The following is a 25477-nucleotide window of genomic DNA, read 5'->3' as shown; positions in this document are numbered from 1 at the left end:
CTTAGCTGTGATATAATGAGCATATACCACGTCCTGTCGTGAGCTATTGCTTAAATATACGTATATAGTTGTATATATAATATCTACATGTATATTTTCGATGTTTTATTTTTTTTCTATTCTTGTTTATTTCTAGTTTTGTTTTATTGTAAAACACCTTGTCTTTTATGCTGCTGCAACAAAAACAATTTCCCAAATTGGGATCAATAAAGTACGATCTTATCTTATCTTAATACTTCTGCATACAGTATGTGACACTGTAAGTGTTGCACGGCCAGATACGGCTCAAGAAGCTGACTCAAATAAGGAATATGATAGATTAGGATGTGATATGAATGATAATGTGATATGAATGATAATGGGACACATCGACGTCTGCACTCACAGTGCCGCAGACTTTACGTAATGTTACTTTGATGCGGTTACTTATGTTGTGGCTGATATTTAAGTAAGCTTTCTTAAAGCTAATGTTATAAAAGTCAGATTGCTCTGAAGATGGGAGGTGATATTCTATTCATTTTCACGTTCACACAGTCGGTGATTTTTGCCGGCCGTCTTTGCTGCAACGGCAGTTTAAACTGTATTTCCTTTCTCCTGTAATATGACTTGATCGCTTTAAACTCCGCACACTGAGCTCTGATTGGTCAGCAGGCGGTGCTTTCACTGAGTTGATCTCTTATCCTGAAACCTAACCTGCTCCGGACCAGGCTAGCCGCTCAGCATAAGATACTATGGCGATCTAGCCCACTAAAAAGTGAACCAGCGTCGTAGGACCGGAAACCCAGAGTTTCCCCCGAAGTCAGCTCGCAAAGCGAAAATCCGGCTTCGTAGTACAGGCCTCTGGTCACTGTCTCACTTCCCAAACTCATTTAACAATCTGCTTAATGGATGATTATGGGTATAATATGATATTTCCTGGCCGTGCCCTGAAGATCAAGACAACATGAGAGACGCTCCTTTTTTTTAATGCAGTATCTAGCAACATTTCTACCACAGTAGAAAGGTTTGAAATTACAGGAAGTCATTATGAGTCGGTATTTTGGTTTGTCTGACAAGTCAAAACAAGAAGATCGACATGTCATGAAGTGTTTTCTTTCCTCTTTTGAGCCACACTTCGTCACATCTAACATCTTTTATGAAGAGTTAAACGTAGCAAAACACAACGCAGATCTTCCCATTGGAGTGAAACATGTATGGGTGGATTTAAATGCAAGAAAAAAAGAATGTAACAATTGAACTACTCCATAATTCGACAGGTGAATAGCACTAAAGTCACATGTAACCACACTGAAAGAGAAGCCGGGAGGAGAGCCAATGAGGATGTTCTGCAACATGACAAAACTTCAACAAACTAAAAATATCATGTAGGCCTATTTTGACATTATCATAATTCCAAGTGTAGGCCTGTATTGCTGTAAGCATGCGTGTGTTTTAAGTAAACAAACCTTTAACAGCATCAGAAACCATGACTTGTGATGTCAACGCTGATAAGCTCTAGGATGCAAAGTGGAACACATCAGTCTAACCACACCATTTCTTCCTTTTACTTGTTAAATTACAGAAGCTCTTCTTATAAACTTCCCAAATACAGTTTTCTTTATCCTATAAAAATAGATAAACTAAAAGCTACAAACAAGAGTCAATACTAACGGGTTATGTCACACTTTTCAAATACAGTATAGTCCTTTGTGGGTCAATCTCTTCCATCTGAGGCCAGCAGGATGTAGCAGTGTACAGTAAACCACAAGAGAGATAATCAAATCATCCCGAGGCGTCAGCTAGCCACTGAAGCTCATGCAGAACAATCACAGTCTATTCAGACAGCTCATTGGCAGACCCTTGTATCATTCAGAATGATGTTTATATATTTTGTATATGTTGAATGGATCAAATTGTATACTGAATTTTTATATGGTGTTTGTATGGTCGGACAAGTTGTTGACTTAGCATAAATATTACACGTTTAGCTTAGCAAATACAGCAGCCTGCATGAAGCTGAACAACAGGTTGGTTCATTATTCTTTACAGATGTTTAATGGCCTTTCAAGATGTGTCTATTTGTGTGTATAACAACAGTAGTACTGCCTCTCAACAGTTAAATGTGATAGTGAAACTTTATTCTGTGCAAAACGTTGTATTTAATTTCTCTGAGAAGCTCAAATGTGGTCATAATGATATAAAGTCCACGAGTTGTTGGACAAAGATGTTAAAATACCACTTGGTGAAATGTTTACAAGGTCATGTGATACAGTGACCACGGCAAATTAAGGAACTCTTCTCAGACAACACTACACACTTTAGTAAGTCAGTGTGCTTTTTGTGTGTTGGTGTCCATGACTGTCTGTTGTATGCATGCATGTCAGAATGATCTCTTGTTTTCCACACAAAGCATGCAATATGTGTCACGCTCCTGGGTTCATGTCACGGTTGTAGTTTTGGGTGTTTTTGCTGTTTTCCATGTCATGTTTTCCTCTGGGTTATTGTCTGGTCCTTTTCCCTGTGTTTTTCCTCTTGTCATTCGTTCCCTGGTGTGTCTAGTTATCTGATTGTGTTCACCTGTGGCCCTTGTGTTTCTCCTCCCCTGCCCAGCTGTTTCTTGTCCTGTGATTACCCTTCTGTGTATTTAGTCTTGTCTCCTCCTGTGTTCAGTGTTGGTGCTTCTTTTGTGTGTGACTTAGTTCACCGGAGAGTGTTTTGTCTGTTCCAAGTTTATGTTAGAGCTTGAAATAAAGGTTATATCAAGTGTTATCTGCGTTTGGGTCCTACCTGCTTCACTCACCGTATCAATATGTGCATGTCATGGACACGTGAAAGCAAAAGGTGTTTGTACAGCCACTCCTGTTCGCTACAGGATGAATTGTGGACATTTCAGTGATTAACAACCTTTACAAAACAACCAGATCTACCAGTATCTAAATAAACACTCCACATGCATACAAAAGAGAGCTGGCTGCCTTAATGTTGTGGAGCAGGAGTCACATACGCTGTGGCAGGTATTGATGCTGCAGAGGGAAAATGAGAGCAAGTGAAAGCAGAAAACCTGTGATGGCTGCCTGCTTGTAAGATTAGATTCACCATATATTGCCGACCCAGCTCCTGTAGGTGTCTCCACAGGTGGCAGACAGACTGTGAGGCAGACAGCAGCCAGTTCTCTTGAACAAATGTGATCTTTAAAGCAGTCTAACGCCTGATGGGCTATCAAGGCTTCAGCCACATTTTGGGGCATATTCAGAATGCAAATACTCAAGTTGTCTGCAAGCTGTGTACGTCACTGTTGATACAACGCTGCAGCACTTAACAAAGTGAAATCATTTAAAAAGAAAAAACTTGGCTGCATTACAATCAGATCTGAGGGAGAGGATCGTACAATTGCGGCTTGAAAATGTGTGAACATGCAAGCTGCCATTCAGCTCAGTGTGATCTCAGAGAACAGTCTCTTGTGTCTCTAAAAACAGTCTAAATAACAGTCACACTTTAAACATATTGCTGTTAATTTACATAATTATAAAATTGATATTTTATGTAAAGCAAGTATTGGATTGGCTGTCAGTGCAGCAGCTATCATACTTCTGATAAATATAATAATGGGAAGTCTGTGACGATGATTTCTCCTTGATCATTTTATCTGCCTAATGTTGAGGGTGTGTGTGTTAACAGCATGAACTTTCCATAAAGGAACTAATGTGATATTTTCCTGTGTTTATCAGTGAACACAGACAACAGAATTCATGATCGCATCTGCTAAGATCACACACAAAAAACGTAGTAAAGGAAGATATTCTGCAATTTTCTTATCTGCTTGTGTCTCTTGTTGGTCATGTCAATAAACGAAGCTGACCTAAGAAATGGGATAGCCATTAGACACTGCTTCATACAGCAGTGTCTTTGTAAGCACATACACATCTCAAGCTACTCATGCAGCAGGAATGCTAACAGTAATATTCACTGACAGAGGATGAACTGACCTAACAAACCTGACCTTTAATGCTAAAAGCACTGCACTCCTCCAGGAGGACCAACAACATAAAAAGATCCAGCCTGTGTAAAATGGACTAAGGCGTCACTGGTGATACAAATCTTGCAGGTACTTATCAAATATCATATGGCTGAGGGGGCTGTCATGGTACCCGATACAGCCCAGCAGCTCCTCACATTAAAAACTACACCTCTTTAGACTGTTTTAACTCGGGGATTGTATTTAGTCATCTTAATAGGGTTAAATACAAGTATGTGTTTCCCTTTAAGACATGATTTTTCTCAACATATGTTCAAAAGGACCCTTAAAATGAATTCTGAATTTTACAGAAAGCTTCCTTTTGAGACATTTTCCCCAGGCTGACATTTAAGTATAGCCGCCACGCAGCAATTCATTCTTCAATTCAACCGTTATGCTTGTGACTCTAAAGGTTAATGTAGGGTTGAAGGCAAAGTGGCAAGTTATACTGCAGGTCACCATGCAAAGCAGTGATGGCCTCTGGGTTGCCAGGAGCAAGTTAAAAATAGCACAAACAGACAAATCCATGAGAGAATACAGTTTAAATGTGAGCTCTTAAGCAGTTACATACAACTTCATGTTGAGTGCCATCGGAAAAGGAAAAGCATCTTTGAATGCACCATAATATCACCGGAAAGGCTGGATGAGAAGTGCTAAAGGTCGACCATGTGACTGCTGGGATGCTCGTTGTCATGGCAATTAAAGACAGAGGTTTATACTCATCGGATGCTCATTAACCCTCTACAGCATGAAAAATGTGTCTTTATCTCGTGTTAAAAATCTCACTATATTTCCGGCATTTTTTATGATTGTATAGCTTGAAGTGTGTTTCTTCCTTAGCTTAGTGAGACGCAATTTACTCAAAATGTGAAGGAATATGGATGTACTTGTGTAGCAGACCACTGTGTACTTCCACTCCTTTGCACCATTGAGGCTGCACTGATAGTTCACTTTGAGAGGTTTTGTTTTCCAGCACCAAATGAACACAAGAAAGCGCTAAATGTCAGTTTAATTAATGTGGGAGGCGTAGAAAACGACAAGCCGCTAAGGATTTTACTCTGAAGAAGGTACAAACAGACCACCACAGACCTAATACTGCAATCGTGCACCAGGGTTCATCTAGGGCCACTCTAAATGTAGACCATGCAAACATTACTACCACCCAAGTATTAGGTTCACATGGAATACCACCGGACAGTAGCTGTGGTAATACTACATGTATACCAAACACAATGGTCAGCACTAACGTTTACAACAGTGATAGTTATGCTCCCACACTTATATTACCTCAATGCAACTACCTTGATCATTCAGATGATGAATATTTGTCTTCATCGTCATTACATTTCCATAAATACAATAACTCCTTACCTGACTCGATTGTTGCAGAACTTGGCAAACTGCGGCTGGTTGAGGTATATCATCCGGGCATCCGCCTGGTCAGCTAAGGACGTCCTTTCTGCTGTGTCCTCTGTCTTCGCATATCCTGCAGCGTGGGAGAAAGAAAGACATTCTATAAGAAACTAAATCTGCCTTGAGCTTAAACAAAGGTAAGATGAAAAGGTGTTTTGAAGTCTTTCAGTTGGTGCGTGTCGAAAAGTCCCCGAAGGAGTCTTCAGAGTCTGTAAAAGGTAAGTCCCTGAATTCAAAACTTTATAAACAGTTGACCTTGGTTCTTTAGAAACCTGAAACATAGAAGTTGTTGGTGCTGTGATGGATAAAGCTGGTATTGTAAAATGTCTCATTGGGAAACTTTTCAAAAGAGAAAGAGTCAAACTAAAAACGAATGATTTTGATTCGATTGTATTTGTCATGGAGTACACAGTGTATTAGTCATTGAAGTAGTAACTGCAGTCACAATATTTCGATCCGACATTGGTATTTCTCTACATGATACACTTGCCTTAGATCAGGAGCAATATGTAATAGCAGTGTAATGCTTAAATTATTATCTTAATGAAGTGAGGGGGTGGCAGTGCTTTAAAAAGTCCTACAGTGGGATTTCCAAATGACATGCCACTGACAATACATCTCTCATTAACCGCCTCCACAGTATAACGCCAGCTCAAAGAAATACTGTTATATAATATTACAGGGCTTGACTGCTTAACAGCATGACTCATACAAACCAACATATCTACTGTACAGTCATTCCTCATGTTGTCTGTTTTAAGATACTTGTAGTTTCCTCAACTTCTATTTGTATAAAGACCAATCTGTAAAATGTGGTTGTGACATGCTCAAGCACTCAGTCAATTATTTTTAGTCCGATTTTTCGAACTGCCAATGAACATTTTCCATTTGTAGCCAGAAACGTGTTAGAGAGGGGCATTTCCTGTCTAGATTGACATCCTGTTAGTAACAGTAGAAGGACTCATCTGTGAGGATCAGTTACAGTAATGTGGTGTCATGTAAAGACTTGTAGCATGCAAGTATTTGAAACAAATGTGTTGTGCTTTTAAGTTCAGACCAAATGCATAAGAACAACCTAGAGAACTGTTTCATTCCTCACTCAGATATTAAGCATTACTGACAAGTCAATAAAATACTTTTTTTTTAATGTGCTTCATTGGCAGAAGCAGCTGTTCATTGCGAAATGTTTTTTACACAATCATTGGGGTGGATAACACTGCTTAACTCTCAATTTCTGTAAGAGTGAGCATTACCCTTCTCCCACTAGGTTCAACAAAGTGGGATGGAGCCATGTAGGCTAAACCAACACTTCATACGAGGGCTCTACGTGGGTCGCAGAGATGCTCGTTTCTCAGCAATGCAGTTTTTGCTTTTTAAAAAACCACTCACAAATATGTTTATATTTGTATTGGCAAGCTGCCTCATGGGTCTAAGTTTGCCTCTGTAGGCAAGATCGAAAAGCTCACAGATGGACAGTTAACATGCAAGCTTTCATGCTGGAGACAGGTGCTGCATCATGAAAAAAGGATGTCTAGGGAGGTTGCATTGGAACTATCTCAAGCCTCTAGCTTGAAGTTGCTTACTGCAGTGCGGGACGGCGAAAAGAAGAATCTTTCTTTTGAAAACAGAGTGACATTTAAACATTTAAAAATGACAAAAGGACCAATACCCCGAATAAAGCTTTCCTCTTTTCATCATCTCTCAAAATGATGAACACATATAATAAATACACTTCAGCTATTTGTAAACCAATAAATATCATCGTACGGAGACTTCTCCTGGTGTGGAAGGAGAAACTTAAGGCAGAGAAATGATATCGTGGAAGAGCATTAACATTTCTCATTTTGAAAACCTTGTTAAACACCGTGCTCTAAATAGGTGCTAGTAAAGAAGCCCAGCTAAATGTTGCCTGAGCCTCGATTATGATTATGTTCAGGGTATACGTTCAGTCTTCGGACTAACCTTTATGAAATTAAATTTGGCACTTCTGCTTTACCAATGTTTAAAGTAACGGTGAATTAGTATACCCATTGGTTGGTCAATAATTGTATGATAATAATTTCATATTCTATAACTCATTGTATTCCATTTCTCTGTAAATTACTGCTTTATTTTGTTGCTGCTTAACTATATTTTATTACAGTGTCCTTAAAGAGTTTTTGTTTTATATTCGATCCTTTGTTTTATATTTGCTGTATGCACCATGACATCAAGTCAAATTCCTCGTATGTGTGAACCTACCTGGCAATAAACCCGTTTCTGATTCTGATAGAACAAATCGTTTTCATGAAGCTAGCAAAAAGAAAAGAGAGAATACTAGCAGCTTAAAGCTTCTCAGATAGCAGGATTTACTGCTTACTACTATTTACTTCTCTTCTTTATATAAAACAGTAAACTGGGGTTTGGTCTATTGGTCAGACAGTGAAAGACATAAGGGCTTTATGAGATTTATTCGTAGACTTCTGTTGGCATTAACAAACATTTTATAAATCAATTTTATGATGAAAATAATCCTAATTATTTGTTGAAGTCACAGCAGTTGGTGGCTGAAATCTTATGCTAAACTGTAGCATTTGAAGTTGAAATATCTGACACGACTACAGAGGCAGATTTGACAGGGATAATCTTGTTTGTAAAATGAGAAATGATGGAAAATAGTATTCCCGTGGTTCAAATGACCCGACCTTCTGTTTTATCTGATGTATCTATCTTAATGTCCTCAGCATTGCTAAGAGAGCACTACTGTAAAAGTCTTAAGTCAACAGTTTTCCCAAACTCTCACGTTACATGCATGTGATCCGGCGGCTGCTGCGTGGCCTTCCCTCGCATGTGGAAGGTAGTAGTGGTGTTAGGAGTTATGAGGTAAGGGGAGGCATAGCATAGCTTCCACAACTACAGATAAACCCTGGAGTTTAAAAAAGGAAAGAAGTGACATGAAGGGAAGCTGGCTGACTGTTAGAAACATCAACAACAACAAAACGCAGAGTCATGAGGTCCTGTAACCAGAGACTCATAGCGGATATGGCCCAGTTGCAACCTGCGGGCCTCCCCCTGCCTGCAGTATTTCTTCCTTGTCAAGTCAGGAAGAGACAAAAGGCTTACACACTCGCAACTTTCTCAGATTTTTTTCCCCTCTAGCATTCTCATCTTACTCTGCTTGGCACTCCGTCACTGATGTTACACAAACCCTGAACCTTAAATGACAGGTCTTGTTATTTTAATGGTCCACTTGGCTTTGCAGAGAGGATTACCGGAGGAGCGACTGCCAAACTTTCCTTCTTCGCGCCATCATCTCCTGATAGTTTCTCTCCTAAGCATGTGCTGCAGGGCTAAATATAACTGGCACCCCGTAGTCATCTGGTCACCGGGGGAAACATGGGTTGGCTATCCCAGCGCCGTTATGCAAGACGTCAGATCAGCATAGGTGGTTTATTGGATTAGCGTGGTGACAAAAGAGTACGGGAACGAGGCCGGCGATTATAGAGTGTAGATAGCGCTTAAGTAGGGAAACGTCCTGCTATGACAGCACTTGTCAAGGACCATTATAGGCTGAGTGCCTGGTGTCAATAATATGATGTAGTCAACAAGTGGTTCCTTGAATTAATTATAGATCTATTTGTGTATACAGTGGGTCATACAGGGTCGTCTATAAAGCAAGACAGAGGTTGGTTGGTAAAAAGAGAGTATAAGCAAGACTTAAGGATGTCGGAAAAGTAACTATTTGCCCAAAATTCCCTGAAATCAATTTAACCAAAACATTTCCCAGAAACACGAGAACTTGCTTTGACAGCTGTTTAGTAATAGGACACAGTATAAAGTTACATATTTGATCAGCGATATCCTCATGGGATCAAAATTCAATCCTGGGATAAGTATAAATCTACTTTGAAGCCAGGTGAGGATTTACAGAAACATTACCTCATCCATCTAAGATATGAACATGTATTAAAAGCACTGCATGTGCCACCATGGCAGTGGTGTAACTATGTGTATTTCCGTGCGTGTGTGAGTGCATCAGCGTGCGCTTATGTTTGAGGCGATGGGGGGGCCCAAAACAATATTTGCACCGGGGCCAATCACAACCTTGTTACGCCACTGCACCATGGCATTACTTAATATTCCGCAAGAGTTGATCCACTGTCCTTACATCACCTTGGAGGTCGTGGGGCCCCTTCTTGCAATAGGGTAATAACTTTCCTCCGCCTTAAGGCCTAGCCTATTTCATCCAAAATAATAAGAGAAAATACAGCCAGGAGCTCACCTGGTGACACTGGGAGGACAGGTGGTTAGGAATGAGTAACAGCACTGAGTAAAGGTGAGAGAAAGGACATTGACTCAAAGGCATCCTACCTCACTGGGATGAGACCGGAGGAGGACAGCGCTGCACGACTGTGGCTACATTTATAATCCCATTTTTACCTCAGCCAAGGAGGATACTTTTCTGTGTGTTTTCTTTTGTTCGAAAGCAGGAAACGAACAGTGCGATTTTCAGGACACTTGGTGAAAGGGTGTTGTGTGAGCCAAGGGAAACCGTATAAAATGTTGGAGCATATTTAAATAATGGGACGGATTCATTTATACCTTATGGAATCACACTTAGCAGCTTCTAAGTTTGTTATGCAGTAGCCTTTTCAAAAGGAACCAAACTGTTTCCTTGCAAATACTATACGCCTTCCTTTGTGTTCACCACAAAAAAGTTGTCACAGAATATCCCCCCCCTCCCCCCAACTATAGAAACATCAATCATTTAGGGCATTTCTACTGCATTGATAAGACATGCTCTCATAACCACAAGGAAACTACCGAAGTAGGTTAAACCACACCTGTAAACAGTCCCCAACTATACAAATTGGGGACTGTTGGGGACATACCATAATACAAGCGGATTGGTATTCTTTTTATATAAGGGATTTTTTCCGGGGTGCCCTGGGGGCCTTGGGGTTAAGGTGAAAGCCATAAATCATAACATCACAGGCTTGTGAGTTGACCTGGAGTACAAGCAATTCTCCATCTCGTTCTCCTTGTGTAATCATTGTCTGTATACTGCAGACAAATCATACAATGACAAATTAAGAAGAGAAAATCTCAACTTTGAGTTTGCAGCAGTATTATATGGCCAGTGTTTAGGTGACGCTCAAACCTCAATAGTTATCGATTATACGCCAAAGAGCGATCTCAGCTTCCACATCAAATGTAAAGCCAGCAAACAACGTAAGCCAAGAAAGTAAATCTTTGAGAAGCTTGTGTGATCTACGAATTAGTGTCAACAATGACAAATGGAAACAGTGGGCTGGCATAGTGACTGCAGCATACGGCCATTGTGAAATAGCAGGCCAGAGGAGCGTCTGAGCAGCTGTGATGGATGTTGTGTCTGTGTGTTCTGAAAGAGCCTCGCAGCAGGAGCCGCGGTGCCGCACTCGGCCAGGTGCTGCAATGCACCAGTCGCAGGTGGAACTGCTACTGCTTAACTTTGTCCCTTTGCTCTCTCTGTAGAGCAGCGTTGACTTAGGGGGTTGAATCAAAGTCAACTGCAGGCAACACTGTTGGAATAATAACATACACTTATTATTCATTCTTAACATATTTGATCGATTCATGTAGGACTCAAGATTCAAAACTTCCAAAAAAACTATAGGGCAGTTAGTTTACAAATTGTATTTTGTAAAATGTTTAGTTTTTGTACAACTTGAAATTGAAATAATCTTGCACTCAATGAGAATTAAGAAATGCTAAACACTATTATTTTTATAAAAAGGGTTTATTTGTGACCTATTGTCTTAGGTTTTCATTTGTTTGTTCAAATGACAGTTGATACAACTTATTTAAATCTTAAAACTGTCAACTTTACAACATTATTACTACTCTTAATCAATTTCAATTAGCCCTTAGAAACAAAATACAGAAATATTCACATTCCTAATGTCATACAATTATTTACTCTTTCTTTTTCAGGAAGCAGTCTGAATAAATAAATGAGTTATAAAATAGATAACAAAAGACCAAAGTTGTAACAATGTACATATTTTTCCTACACTTCTCTATGTTTGTGCTACAGCTACTTTTCTCGCACACCTGATCCAATAAAAGGCTACATATTGAACACTATAATTGGATTAGAAGTTAGTAGTCAAGTAAATGCACCTCTATTATTATACAGTAAGGCAGTGTTACATTGGACGTACAACATATAACAATAGAACTAGTTTGATATTCATGTGCACACCAACTGTAACTGTGGCCTTCACCAAATGTAAAAGTAGCACACAAGGCCAACCCGGACAGGCTAACAGCGCAGTCCAAGTGTCTGGGGGTGAGAGGTGGAGGAGGTTGGCTAATGAAAATAGCCTTTCAACAGCCTCCCCCCTCTGCACGCATTAATAGGATCTATCCTTAGTTTCTAGCACAATGTATGGATAATGTACTCCGCCACTTCCACAGATGTCTCAGTGGGAACTGCTCTTAATATTCCCTGGTGGACACTGTGCATTTTCTCAGCACTAATTTCATTAACTGCAGGCGTGTCACGGCTCAAGTACCCTGACATCAATAAAGAGAGTGAGAATGTGAAACTGGGCGGGTACTCACTGCGAACATGCTTCTTAATCTGTGTTATATTACGCTTCATAACAACACCTTTCATCTCTTAATGGAGCCGGCATATTAGCCATACTAGCAGGCTGTTTAAAAACAATGTAAGAGGCATGGAAAGAGAAAAGAGTAACAAGGAGCCAAATAAAGCTCAGCAGTAGAGAGCTCAGCTGTGGAGGGGAAGCCTCGAGAGGAAGGATCAATGCCATGAAGTGTCGTAATGAGTTTGGATGCAGGCCAGATGTCAAGATTATTGCTTGTGTCAGCCAACAGACAGACGGGTGGAACAATAGTCTCAAGGGGGCACGTTTTTTAGAGACGTCGCCCAATGGGGATGAAACTGGGCGCAGCATGCTTTGGCATTGGCCAAGGCATGCCGGTCTTCCCCCGGTCTGTCTTTTTATCCTTGTGTTGTAGGACACTGCAACCATCAGGCATGGAAAATCCTTGCTGTGATACCTGAGTGATTTTTTGATATTACTTAAAAAAGGTATATCAATAAGACTAGAATACTTTTTATTTGAATATATATATAATAAAAGCTAACTGTGGTTACCATATAGTTCAATGCAAAAAAACAGACTTGAGTTTTGAATGAGGAAAACTAACTTAATATCCCTCTATAATTATTTATGAGGTGTTCATAAATGAAAAAAGGTAGAGTACAATCCCCTCCTCCTCAGATTTATGATACCCCGAGAGGTCATGTGTGTTCAGGTCAGGCAGACGTGCAGGGGGTAAAAATGATTGCTGCCATGACTGTCAACACAAGCAAGAGTAAACGCCTCAATGACAATAATGACATGATACTCAAGCATGTGACCGGTCACAGAATGTCAGGGTTCAATATTAAAAGAACACTACACAGAACTAAGCACTACTTTAAGAATACATACCCATAACATGGCAAGTATATTGGCTACCTTTACAGCACTAATCCTCATTTTTTAAATAAGAGGATCAACTAGGAATCGTTGAGGGAGCCAAGATATACTTAGCAACCGTATCTTATTTTTGCAAGTCATGATTGACCTCAAGCTTAAACAACAAATCGTAAAAGAACATTTTACAACTTGTGGTCACCTACTATTTCTTTGATTACACTGTGATGAGTCAGTTAGCTCCATGACTAAACCCTGGGATTCGTCAGAAAGGCCCTTGATTCAACCACTGGAGGTATAACATCCATCTGCATGAAAATCAAATAGGAAAAAGAAGGCGTCTTGTTCTTCCAGGAAGAGGTCCAGGCGGAGTCCGATCTAACCGTTGAGATCCTGAACAAGCAGCGATGAGCCTGAGAGAGTTGTAAGCTGGTCAATAAAGAGTGGATGAGGAGACACGTGACCTGGCCACGACTAGGCTCCCACGCGATTCATTCAATAATCCCAGGGTGGGAGGGGCCAGGCCGCTCGGGGCTACTGACATTGATCTAACACAAACGAATGGCAGCCAAACCACAGTCAAGAACTTTGGGAAGAAAAACTGCATCCAACATTCTGAAATCTTTACTTGGCTCCTGTAAAAACACACCACCATGGTACAAGTAATAAAAAAGAGGTAATAAGTAAGGTGAGGTGTAATATGGAGTTCAGCATTGTCAATCTACACATTGTTCACTTTAACCTGAGGCTATCACCATAGTTATTAGGGTCAAATTACTTCCAAAACCCTGGGCTTTGGGATCACTCAACTCACTGAGCCCAACGTGCCACGTATATCTGCTCAACACCATCAAAGAAAGATCTGGACATGTTTCATTAATACCAAATAAACGTTTCAGTAGACAGAGCAGCCCCCCATAATTGTAATTCCAAGTATTTGTGAATTGAGGGGGAAGAAATGGGGGGGGGGGGGGTATAGATACTGCCTCAAGTTAAGCAACGGTAACATCCATAAGTCGCTTATCAGATCACAATGCTGTAACCAGCACTCATAACAACAACAGGGCAGCTGCAGATTTAATCCCCCTCCCAGTCCCGCTCCGTCTGGCTCCCTATAGGCTCAATCGGGCTACAGTGGGACAGACAGTCCCGGGACAACACGGGCAGCTGGGTTTCGCTGTGACATCACAGGGATGTCCTGGCTTAGAGAGGGATCTGCAGGGACAGAATCCATTCCACTGTGTGTGACCTTATGAATGATAAAAGGGAAGGGCATATGAAATTCAAATGGTCTGAAAACAGGAAATACAACTTGTGATTATCACTGATTAACACAATAGTGTTGCGTCAGTGTTGTTCTTGACCACAAACTACTGTTCCTTGTCGGCATAAAATGTTATAAAATATGACATTAGGTTCTATTAGCCAGAACATCACACAGCATGTCAACCACTTTTTCATTTAGCTTAAGGCTCCTCCACAGCTGCTGGAACACCCTCAGTAGTGCTGGAAGAAAATGTCAGACAACACATGTGTCACATCACGTGATCATTAAGGAATATAATGAACTTAAATAATAGTATATAGGTTTGCTCAGTAGGGCTGTACCTATAAGCTAAATGTTAACATAAGCATGACGATAAATGAAGGTTGAAGGATTCCCAAAGTTAGTAGAAATCATCCTGAGAGTAAAGTAACTTTTAGCATTTAGAGGCTTACCACACACTATAAATAAACATTTGTGTAGCTGCATTATGCAGCACAGCTTCTCAGTTATGCAACTAACAGGAACAAAAGACCACATTGCTTTGTTAAAAGGTCTTTCTTTGTGTGTCACTGCTGTAGGGTCAGATACTGTAGATTGAATGTGAACTAGATTGTTGTATCCTGTCCGACAGTCTAATCAAGACCAAGTCATGAATGATTACATTGTTTTTTTATTTAGACTGCTTATAAAAACATGTGTTTAGGTTTACTCTCAGAGGTAAGGATGTAGAAATCAAAGGAGAGGAGTTTAAATAATAAGCATTTAGCTTTCAGATCAGTTTGCCTCATGTCTCCTACCAACAGTCAACACTGATTTTCTTTATCTATGATTCCTATCTAACTTTTACAAATCATTTTTGTTTCCTAGGGTATTTGTTCTGCTGTCAACTATAAATTCAATAAGCTTGAAATCGCTTACATAGCTTATTTATTTTACATTTTAAAATAGCTGCAATATCTAAAATGCGTGAGGAATAACAATTCATCTACCACAGTGTTTGAGTGATGCTCACTGACCTGAGGTGACATGATAGTAATGTGTAAGCTAAACTGGAAAAACACAGGCACCTCCATCATCCAGAACAGAGTAAGAACACATGTGCACAACTCAGACGCACACACACAGACGCACACACTATTTCAGCTCTATAGAGCACATAATAAAATGGATGCTATCCTTGTATATTATTGATTCAGGTGTCTTCATAAGGTAGCAGTCAGCTAGCCGGCATGATAGCAGACTGTATCTATTAATAACAGGATCAAGTACCCAGCTTTTACTGCAGGAGCACAGATATTCATGAAGCCGGTAAGAGCATTATTATTTTCTTGTTATAGGAATACTGAGAAGGTGATCAGTAAGTTACTAAACTGTTCAAAAAGGGCTATATTTAGGCTATAAAACCTGAGCATTCAATGGTACACTACTCACATCACTTATTATTGTGTTTGACGGTACATTTATCATAACCAGTTTTTAAGCATATATATCGTTACACTAGTACGAGCTATCATTTAGAATGTACCTGCTGCTACTATGCCTTTACTTTAGCCATACATCACTAATGTCCACCTATTCACAAACAGACCCTCTCGCGTATTTTCCAACGAGATGAATCTTAATAATTGATCGCTTTAACACAGTAAGTAATGCAGTAAAATATGGAAGTCCTAAAATGGTGTGATTGCAGCACTGTGGCCTAGTCGGTCATACAGTAGAGTGGAAACGGGAACAAGGTTGTAAGATCCCGGAGACTCTGGGGTCAAGGGTAGCCGGAGCTTTATCTGCCCGGCCTTTGATGGTGTTGCTTTCCTGTGCAGTGCCTGCCGACACCTCTCCATCTGACCTTGTCCTCCCGCTGTGACACGATCACATTGACCGTCTCCTGGCACGTGCAGGCTTCTGCTGCATTCCCCTGCTGTTCATGTGTGTGTGTGCATCACTGAGACAAACACAGCCCGGCCAGAAACGAGACACCAGCAAAGGAAAAACGATGATTGCGGATACAGTTAAAGGCCTCTTTCTCACTGTCTATTGCTGCTTTCATGAATGATTTGACGTTTGGGAGCAGGAGGTGAGAGCGGAGCTACTGTACATCTTATGAGCTGATAGAGGCTGAGAAGATTTATGTCCCTAGGAACATATGTTTGCAACACAGCTTTTCAGTCGCTCGTAAATAAAGTTTGATCTGAGCAACATTACCGGGGATCTCCCGCTGACCTGCAGATCAGAGGCTATAATCGATTCAGAGAAATTTATAGTTTATAAACCATGACGAATATTAAAGGTCTCATGTCATGCTTTTCCAGTTATTATCCGTCCCCTTGTGCGTTATGTAGCTTTTTCTGCATGTAATCGGTCTGCAGAGCCACAAACCCTCAAAGTACACCCTGTAGCGAGTAAAAGTCTAGTACAGAAAATACCTGTCCATGCTGCCCCAGAACGCCTCGTTGGAGATGTCTCTTTTTCTTCCTGGGTACAGTGACTTGCCCATACCCAAATGGACCCATTGGTCCAAATGGACCAATCCGGGAACCGTTACGTTACGTCCGCGGAGCCGTTACGTTAAGTCTGTGGATTGGTCCAAATCGACCAATCCACAGACTTCCTCACACACACTCAATCTTTTCTCAGCTGCAGCTCCGCCGAGACGGTGGGACGCAGCGAGGCTGTGAGTCGGTGTGTGAGCACACACACAAAACTCCCAGCCAGGCTGCGGGTGTGTGTGTGTACTCGGGCTGGTTTCGGGCTGGGTTTCGCTGTATCTCGCTGTCTCGCAGACGGCCACTGGGCTCATAGGGAGGGGGGGGGCAGGAGGTCCAACAAGCCGTTTAGGGCAGAGAGTGAATACACATACTATACAGAGATGCCCAGAGAAACCAATGTGATTTTGGAAAAGTGCACAAATCTATAAATCAATTTTAGTATACCTCAACAATGGAATTATGATCAGTAGAAATGGTAGAAACACCCCTAAATGGCTCCTACAGGCCCTTTAAGACATTACAGTAAGGTTGGGAAAGCTATCAGTTTCCCAATTTTCCAGTTACTCGATCCTTAAATATTATATTGACTACTACGATCAATTCTTAGTTTTTGTTCATGGCAATAATGTATTTTTTTTTTCTTGTTTATAGAAACAGCAATAAAGATATTTATTCAATGTAATTGTACTTTTCTAGTGCCAACATATTTACATCTTTAAGATGTAATAAGACTTTATGCAAAATGTCACACCTTGCTAATATTTATTATTCACTTTTTTCCTTAGAATCTAGGGATTATTTAAGGGATCTAATATTTTTGTTCACAAGTACAGCAATACATTTTGAAAGAAAAGAAATACTACATTTTATTAATGGATGAATTAAGCAAGTAAAAACTAATTTGATTGTCACTGTTTGAAAATGCAATTATTCTCTGGATACAGCTTCTCGCATGTGAGGAATTGCTGCTTTTCTGTGTTTTATATTCCTGGAAATGTAATTCCCTTGGTTGTGGGCAGATGGTTGGAATTCTAGATAATTGTAAGTTGCAGCCCTTAACAGGGCGAATCATTTTCGTGTTAACCGGAAATCCTCGTGACACTCTCTGCCAAGTGTCTCACTCATTAGCTCTTCATCATCCTAGGTCAATATACCAATGCACATGAGCAAACATTAGAATAGGTGCTGTGTTCTCTGCATCCTTTACTGCATGGACACGTGCACATGAGCATTTCACATCTCCCCTTCCTCACATCGACCTGCCACATCCACTTTCCTCTGCAACAGAGGAGAATCATTGAGGTGAAGGAAATTGGGTCTCTGAAGAAACCCATATTAGACTGGCTGCAGGTTAGTGATGGAGGCAGGACATTAAGTGGAAAATAGAGGAGAGGAGATGTCATGCCGGCACATCGAGAGAGTAGAGAGGCCCGAGGGGACTTGATATGACACACCAGTGGCCCCAGACAAGGGATTTAGTGGCGTGTTGGGCTTTTGTGCCACATTATTATCAGCCAGTGATCCACCAGGCACATGGGCAGCTCTCGATCCCTTCAGAAGGGAGCCGTCTATCCCCCTCCAGTCTCCCTCCCCATGCTGTTCCCACTATTCAGACAGAGGCTTATTGAAATGCTACGGGGGGAAATTCTGCTTCACTTACACATGAAAAAAACCTTGAGAATGACAGAAAAGTAGAGGTATAATGCTTAAAAGAAGAAGCACACTACTTTGTGTCTTTTCAAACTTGTATGTGGGCAATCAGATGCTAAGGGGCGCCTTATATCCTGTGAATCAGCTGACACAGAAAGACAAGTATTGCGTCCTTTGATAGGTTCATCCTCACAGGACAAGCTTACCTGCCTTAAGTGTCAATTGTGTGAGGGGATTTTGTCTGCCTGAAGATAAGCGTGCAAGCTAAGACTGCAAACAGGATGCTTTTTGCCATCAGGCTAGACTTAACTTGTCGATCAGCTTTACCATCGACAGAGGAAGCAGGTATTAAGAGCCTTGGCGCCAATCATGGAAATTTGTATTGGAAAGATAAACGTCAAAAGGTGGCTGTCGACGCAGGATCACATGCTGACGTCATCAGAACCCAAAGTGTCCCAGATAAGGTTATTTTGGCAACACATGCAGGCACAGATCGGCATTGATGTCGGATGTTTCCACAGCACATCCGAGAAGAGCGACAAGGAGTGGAGCGGCACGTGGTGGGCAAGACTGGGGAGTGTGCAGCGGGGAGAGCTGACGGACAGGCCGCTGATGGATTAGGTGGTAAGCCTGGCAGAGGGCTGCCCTTTCTAGATGGAAGCCTGCCTGATGCAGTGTGGTGATTAAAAAATAAAACTGAACAGTGGGGAGTGGGCTCAGGCTTTCATAAAAGCAGCCAAAAGATATGTAATAGAACAGAGAATAATATTTCACTAGAGAACCATAAGGCTGGAGATACAGGTGTGTGTACAGCAGCAAAGGTGGTAAACCTGGCACTGAACACGACTTGATCGAATCCTACATTCAAGACATATGCTTGCGAAGACAATATGATAGTCTCTTCACTAAAGCGGGAAGGGTGATAGCGTACGCTTAGTGCCATGGAGCGGAGTGAAAAACAGCAAGTCGTTTGCTCTTTGTTGCCTAAAAGGTGGTGTGTGGTAGGTGGGGGTTGGGAGTGGCAGCAATAGCTGCTGCATTATTCATGTGTTTGCTCTTGTGACTGCAGCAGCCACATTGGTCAACAGTTTCCTATGGAATTTATATTAGTATTTAATTATTTAGATCTCTCCCAGTTCCTTCTGTGGCATATCATTATTTCTGGTGTACATGACGACAAATTGCTTTCTAATTACCAGCACATTTTAAAACTACAGAAGAAAAAAAAAAAAAATTACAACTAAACAACGGTTTATAACAAGCGTGAGATTAACCCTGCTTACGCAATTTTCGTTTTTTAAAAACTCAATTTAACTTTACAGAAATTGGTTTGCTGACATACTACTGCCCTATTTTTATCATTTAATTTGTGTAAAACCACTGCACTATAGTCAGTTTTAATGATCACATTCATCATCATTGATCATTATTAACTGTCTGCCCTGCAGTCAGAAATCAGAAAGGCAATCTTTAAGACCAAGATCTGTCACATTAAATGTTCTACTGTATTCTCCATTATTGGAAGTAATACAAATGGTGACATCAAGGCTAACTGTTTTTAATACGGATATGCAGGTATGCTCAATACCACAATTGGGCACATAATAATAAATTGAAAAAAACGTATTTATGAGTTATGCATAATCTGACTTAAAGACAACTGATTGATTGTATGGAGTCAATCAAAGATACCGCCATAAGATCCAGATGATTTAAGAAAAGCAGTACATTTGCGTTTGTAAGTCACAAATGATTCAATGATGCTTTACATTATGGATATGGATGAGGTGCCCATTATGTTTTACACCACAAAATAAGGGAATCACATGTTGGTCTTTGTTATGTGTTCTTCTGCAGACAGTTCTTCATGGTCACAAATACTGCATTTTTTATTTGAATCCCATGTCTCTTTAAAAAGGCATTTCCACAGTCATGACTTTTTGGAAGAAGGACATAGTTTAGTAATACTTCCTGTATGAACACATACTCAACTGTTCCATACAATGCAGTTCAGTTACTGCATTAGACGTGAGTGAGATGGTACAATTTATCAAGGAAACAACAACTTATCTACAACATAAAATACAAATTGGAGGAAGTTAATTTTAATTCACTTTAAAACATCCAGACTGCTTGCTTTAGCAGCCAAATAAAAATATACTCAACAGCAATAACTCAGATTGAGATACAAGCCTGGGCCTACATCTATAAATCAAACCCGAGCAATCCCAAATCAAACCACGACAGCTTCACTACGTTTAGTGTGAGGAGAAACCCAAACCGCACCATAGATCATAACAAAACGATATGTTATTGATCACTGGAGATCCATTCTGCTGGAGGTCAGAGGTCAGGGTAGGCGACAAACAAGACATGGGAGGAATTTAAAAGGGAAGAAGCCCTCTAGGACTGTCCATCTGCAGCCAGTAATAAACCTGTATATGCCAAGCCATGGGTGCTCTTCTCCTGGATAAACAAAAAGACCTTGCCACCCAAAGCTATTAAGCAACATTTAGAGCCCTAACATAAACAAATCCCTATCAAATCACTTAGATAATGTGGATGTATCTGTATCCTCCTTCCTTGGCAAACCCCACTGAGATTTAGTGGAAAGTTACTGGTGCATTGAAGAAGTGGGGGTCCCAGCAGAATCACAATGGCTGTATTATTAGTCCCACACTACTGTAGATGTCTGTGCTGGACACTTGTTATTGCGCTGTAGGACCTGTGTCTACTGACATGAAGCATTAACATTGCAGTATTCCTGGTTCTACTTGCTGAGATATTAAACTGTTTATTTGTATTTCTGATCTAAAGTATATTACATTTTTATACTGCTGTTTGTTATGTGTATGCCTCTTTACAGTGTCGATACTGTCAGATGTATATATGTATATTATACTAAGCATAACACTGTACTTTACTAATTATTTGATTAGATGCTAACTGCATTTCGTTGTTTACGCAATGTCACTCTTTGCAATAACATTAAAGTTGAATCTAATCTAATGTAATCTAATCTGATATTGGTACTTTAGTGGAGGGCAGGACAGGCTGGTGAGGGACTCCCAGTCTGGATGGGTGCACGGTGTGCTGGGTCAGGTGCACCCTACATTCAGTTTCATGCACACGACAGACACCCATTGTATAAATAACTTATCTGGGAAAACCCATATTAAAGCTGCAGATATGGAAATTACATTAGACTTTTAAAATACATTAAAATATGTTATTTTCCTCAGAAAACTCTCAAGGCCCCGGGGTTTCCTTGACCCCTTGTTGGTTAATCACAGCTTTAGCTAGCAAGTTACGGTCCTATACTTCCAGACAGCTACCGGCTAGCCTTCTTTAGGTTTCGAAAAAAATAGCCTGGTTTCCCAAGATTCCCGCAACACACTCAATGGAGTGAAATCGTCTTTACATACCCTCGGCTCGGCTGCGAAGGTCCGACATGGTTCTCCGGACGGGCGGCATCTCTCTCCACGCAGAGCCGGGCGAGGGCACCTGTCAGGCGGCCGCGGCTCGTTCCCTGTGTCTGGCTCCTTTTAACCGTCAAATAATAAATAAAAAAAACGGCTACAAATGTAAGGAACCTCTCTCATGCGGACAGTACTGCTGCGTGTTACCCACTAATGAGAGGCACAGGCGAGGTATAAACAACATTCATTTCCTGGTGGTGACAGAAGCATGCCCCGGATCCCACGGATTCACGGAACCCCCAGCATCCCGGTTCACACGGAGGATTGTAGGGCCGATAGACGCCTTCGGTATGGCAGGAGTGGACACAGATTTACCATAAACAGACGTGAGGGGGACGGTGCCGCTTCACATTATGGACCGTACCACATTCAACCGCAGCGGGAGGGGGGTGCTTAAACATAATAACTCTCATTTCACTGCGGTTAGTAAATATATAAATCATGAAATCTTATTTAAAGGAGGATACAATAAACACATACTTCAAGATGTTATTGGATGGGCTGAAAATGTTTTAAACACCAATCAATTTTACAAATTGGATAACAAAGTATTCTTTAAAGTGGGCGCCTCCCCCCTCTGCAGTAGATGTTGTTCACAGCTTGAAGACACAACAATTGTACCCTGGGTGGAAGTTGGCTTATCACAATTAAGTCTTATTCTCTTTTAAAATATAGTTATTAAGGTATGAATAGTTAGTGCACAGTAAGCAAATGACAAACCCTGAAGAACTAACATGTTTAATACGATTTAATACGATGCTCAAACATTAAAGTAAAGTAACAAATTAGAAAAACAGGTAGCCTATACTCTATTTTGCCTTACATTGACATTTCTTTGTATTTGGTGATTTCTTAATCAGTTTTATTAAAAACGTATAATGTTGCATTTCATTAGGATGATATCTCTTAGTTTATAAATACATTGTGAACATCACTTTATCCCAAATCATAGTTGAAACATAACTTGTAATATGTGAATATTTTAGATCTCCAAAAAAATATATATATATGATATTAGGACATTTTGTAGTCTAGTCTTTGTCTGACAATATATTCGAGAATAACCTGGCTGTAAATGGTGAGCTAAAGAAATGTCCAGTAACCACACTTTGAGCACTGGGCTTCTTTAAGATGTTGTTCGGTTTTATCTACATGGACATTTGGTTGTAGGCCATGTGGCTGTATACTCCATCATCATTTGCACCTGCAACTCCAGATGGTCTGATAACATTCAAGGATGATTCTGAATGTCTAATATGGCAGAAGTAATACACACCTTTCATTAAGCACCCATTTTATGTCACCAACAGATAGACTAATGATTTAAAGATTAGTCCTTTCCTGTAGGAAAAACTAAACTCATAAACAATCACAAATAAAATCCTGGACAGTTAGGATAACAACAATGGAAGCAAGCAGATGTAAGAAGACATTTATGTCATTCACTGTTTTATCATGTGATTATGTTCTCAAAACAAGCTTAGCAGAAGATCAAATCCATGGGGTCTAATTCTATTTTACAGTTTTCTTTATATCCCTCATCTGCACATCACTCTCCCGTCATAAATCTGCTCTAATGTGGACCCCTCGACATGTTTTCCAAAAATATGACTCGTAAAAAAACATTATGCATGCAAGTACAAAGGAGAAAGCAGAAACAATGTCGTCTCTGCTGCTGCCAGGCACTACAGTAAATCAAAGTGTGTTCTCATTCTCACTGCAGTTGAAATGCAAATCACACCAGTCACAGCATTTGTACAGCAGCAGCACCACTGGAGTTGCCTGGGAGAACTGCAATGTTACAGACACTACAGTCTGCTGCGTATGTGGCTCTGCCTACATAATGCTGGCTTTCCTGCTTATGTGCATGCGTTGAGTGATTCCCTAGTTATTTCTGCCAAACTCGCTGCATATTTTCAAACCATATGACAGTCTTCGTTAGTAGCTTTAGACCCATCCTTACCTTTAAGAGTAAATGTATTTACTGTTTTAGGGATTAAGAAAACAAGATTATGCTTCTTTGTGTCTGAACAGAGATGCTCGAAGGCATATGTGTGTTTTTTTAACAAAGGTATCTTAAGAGTTAGGTTTGTCCATATTATAATAAACATGTTTTTCCTGTTTTTAAATTCCTAAATGGAACTGTAAGTCTTAGTCTTAATAGCCAAATAAAACAAAAGCAGAGGATGCGATTGTGTTACATAGGAACTCAACATTCACCACATCCAAAAAAAAGAAATGAACACCTGAACATCCACGCCTCCTCCTGCGCCTGCTAGAGACACATCTCTCCCAAAGATTTTCTTTCTTTCCCCCACTCCTCCTAATTCAACATCAGCTTGCCACCACGGGGATTTGGCTCGGGTAGCTCCCACGGTTGCTAAGCAACAGTGACAAGAAGCCTGCCTCTTCGGCTGGGTGTGCTGGTTTTTGTGTTCACAGCAGATCCAGTCCAAACAATGACTCATTCAACCAACAATTTCCACCTTTGTCAAAATGTGTGTCAATTTCAAACCGCATAAGTCTTTTTATCAGTTTATATATTGGTATCCTTATCAGAGTGAACCACTTTAAAAAAAAAATGATATTGCCTTTGAACACCATTGTTCCCCGATAAGGTATTACAGTCTAAATAAACATGTTGGCAGCCTGTGATTACAATGCATAAAAGATCAAGGACCTTATAATCAAGTCCATTAAAAAAAACGTTTGTCTCGGCTCAAAATGTGCTAAAAACTGCATTTTATCTTTCCCAGTATTATTCCAGATGAGTATGTGGGGTTTTCTAAACTCAGCTTTTGGCCTTCAATCAAGCTTAAACAATACAAACTTTAAGAATAGAGTGTCTTGAGTGCAGAGTAGTGCTGATCCAACCGATCAATGGCAGTCACTCAAATAAACTACATTTATAAGATTTGTCTTGAGCCATGGCTCCATTGCTTCCAGGTTGACAGTTGGCAAATCCATCCCTTAGGTCCAAATAGAGACATTGCAATACTTTTGTAAGGATTGTCTTAATATTGTGTAAACATCCATTTATTCCACATAATGAATCCCTGATTCTCTATCAAATGGCACATTTGGCACAAAAACTGTTGGATGGAATGCCATGATATCTGCATACATTGTAATTAATTTGTAGCAAAGAGGAAAAAACATGGTGTGAGATCTATCTGCACATTTCTTTGTGATTTCATATTTTAGAAAGTCTCACTCGTAACTTTAATAATTTTGAGCTGCTTGATAAAATAGTGATCATGATCCTTGAATCTCCTCTCATCCAAAATGCGTCTCATCCAACCAACCTTTAAATCCTTCTGTTTACCTTCTCTTCATCAAATAATGATGAGTCTGCAGTGTCTGACCTTCAGAGATAGAAAACCAAAGTGTGGTTGAATAACCAGCCGATAAATAATGTTTTTCACAGGTGTCTGTCTGGGAAACATCTTTGAAACTTTAGAGTATAACACTGTAATTGTGTTTCATACGATGCTTTCAGTATAATAAATGTAGAATTTATAAACTGTCTCTAAATTAAATACAATTATATTCTTCCATAAACAATACAATTTTATAAAAGGGTTATTATTTACTGAAGTACAGTCAATACAAAAATGTCGCAATAATAGAATAGACTATAAACCATCCTAAATAAAGGAAATGGAAGGGAATGTTGTAAAAGTTAATTATAAAGGATAAATAACTTATTCCTTTCCCAT

General features: G+C 40.2%; 1 protein-coding gene across 4 annotated transcripts in view; it reads right to left on the bottom strand.

The window, feature by feature from the left end:
• Window positions 1-22077, bottom strand: part of atp8a1 (ATPase phospholipid transporting 8A1) — a 119547-nt gene extending 97470 nt beyond the window's left edge. For all 4 annotated transcript variants that reach the window (XM_010784558.1, XM_010784560.1, XM_010784559.1 and 1 more), the window contains exons 1-2: window positions 21705-22077; window positions 5366-5480 (exon numbers count right to left, since the gene is read on the bottom strand). In XM_010784558.1, coding sequence (XP_010782860.1) covers window positions 5366-5480; window positions 21705-21753 — 164 coding nt within the window. In that variant the 5' untranslated portion in view covers window positions 21754-22077. The remainder of the gene's footprint in view (window positions 1-5365; window positions 5481-21704) is intronic.
• Window positions 22078-25477: the final 3400 nt, after the last annotated feature.

This window comes from Notothenia coriiceps, unplaced genomic scaffold (assembly GCF_000735185.1).
Source record: "Notothenia coriiceps isolate Sejong01 unplaced genomic scaffold, NC01 NC01_scaffold00026422, whole genome shotgun sequence".
NCBI lineage: Eukaryota > Metazoa > Chordata > Actinopteri > Perciformes > Nototheniidae > Notothenia > Notothenia coriiceps.
Note: the sequence above shows the minus strand (reverse complement) of the source record. Positions and strands in the feature narration are given on the sequence as shown.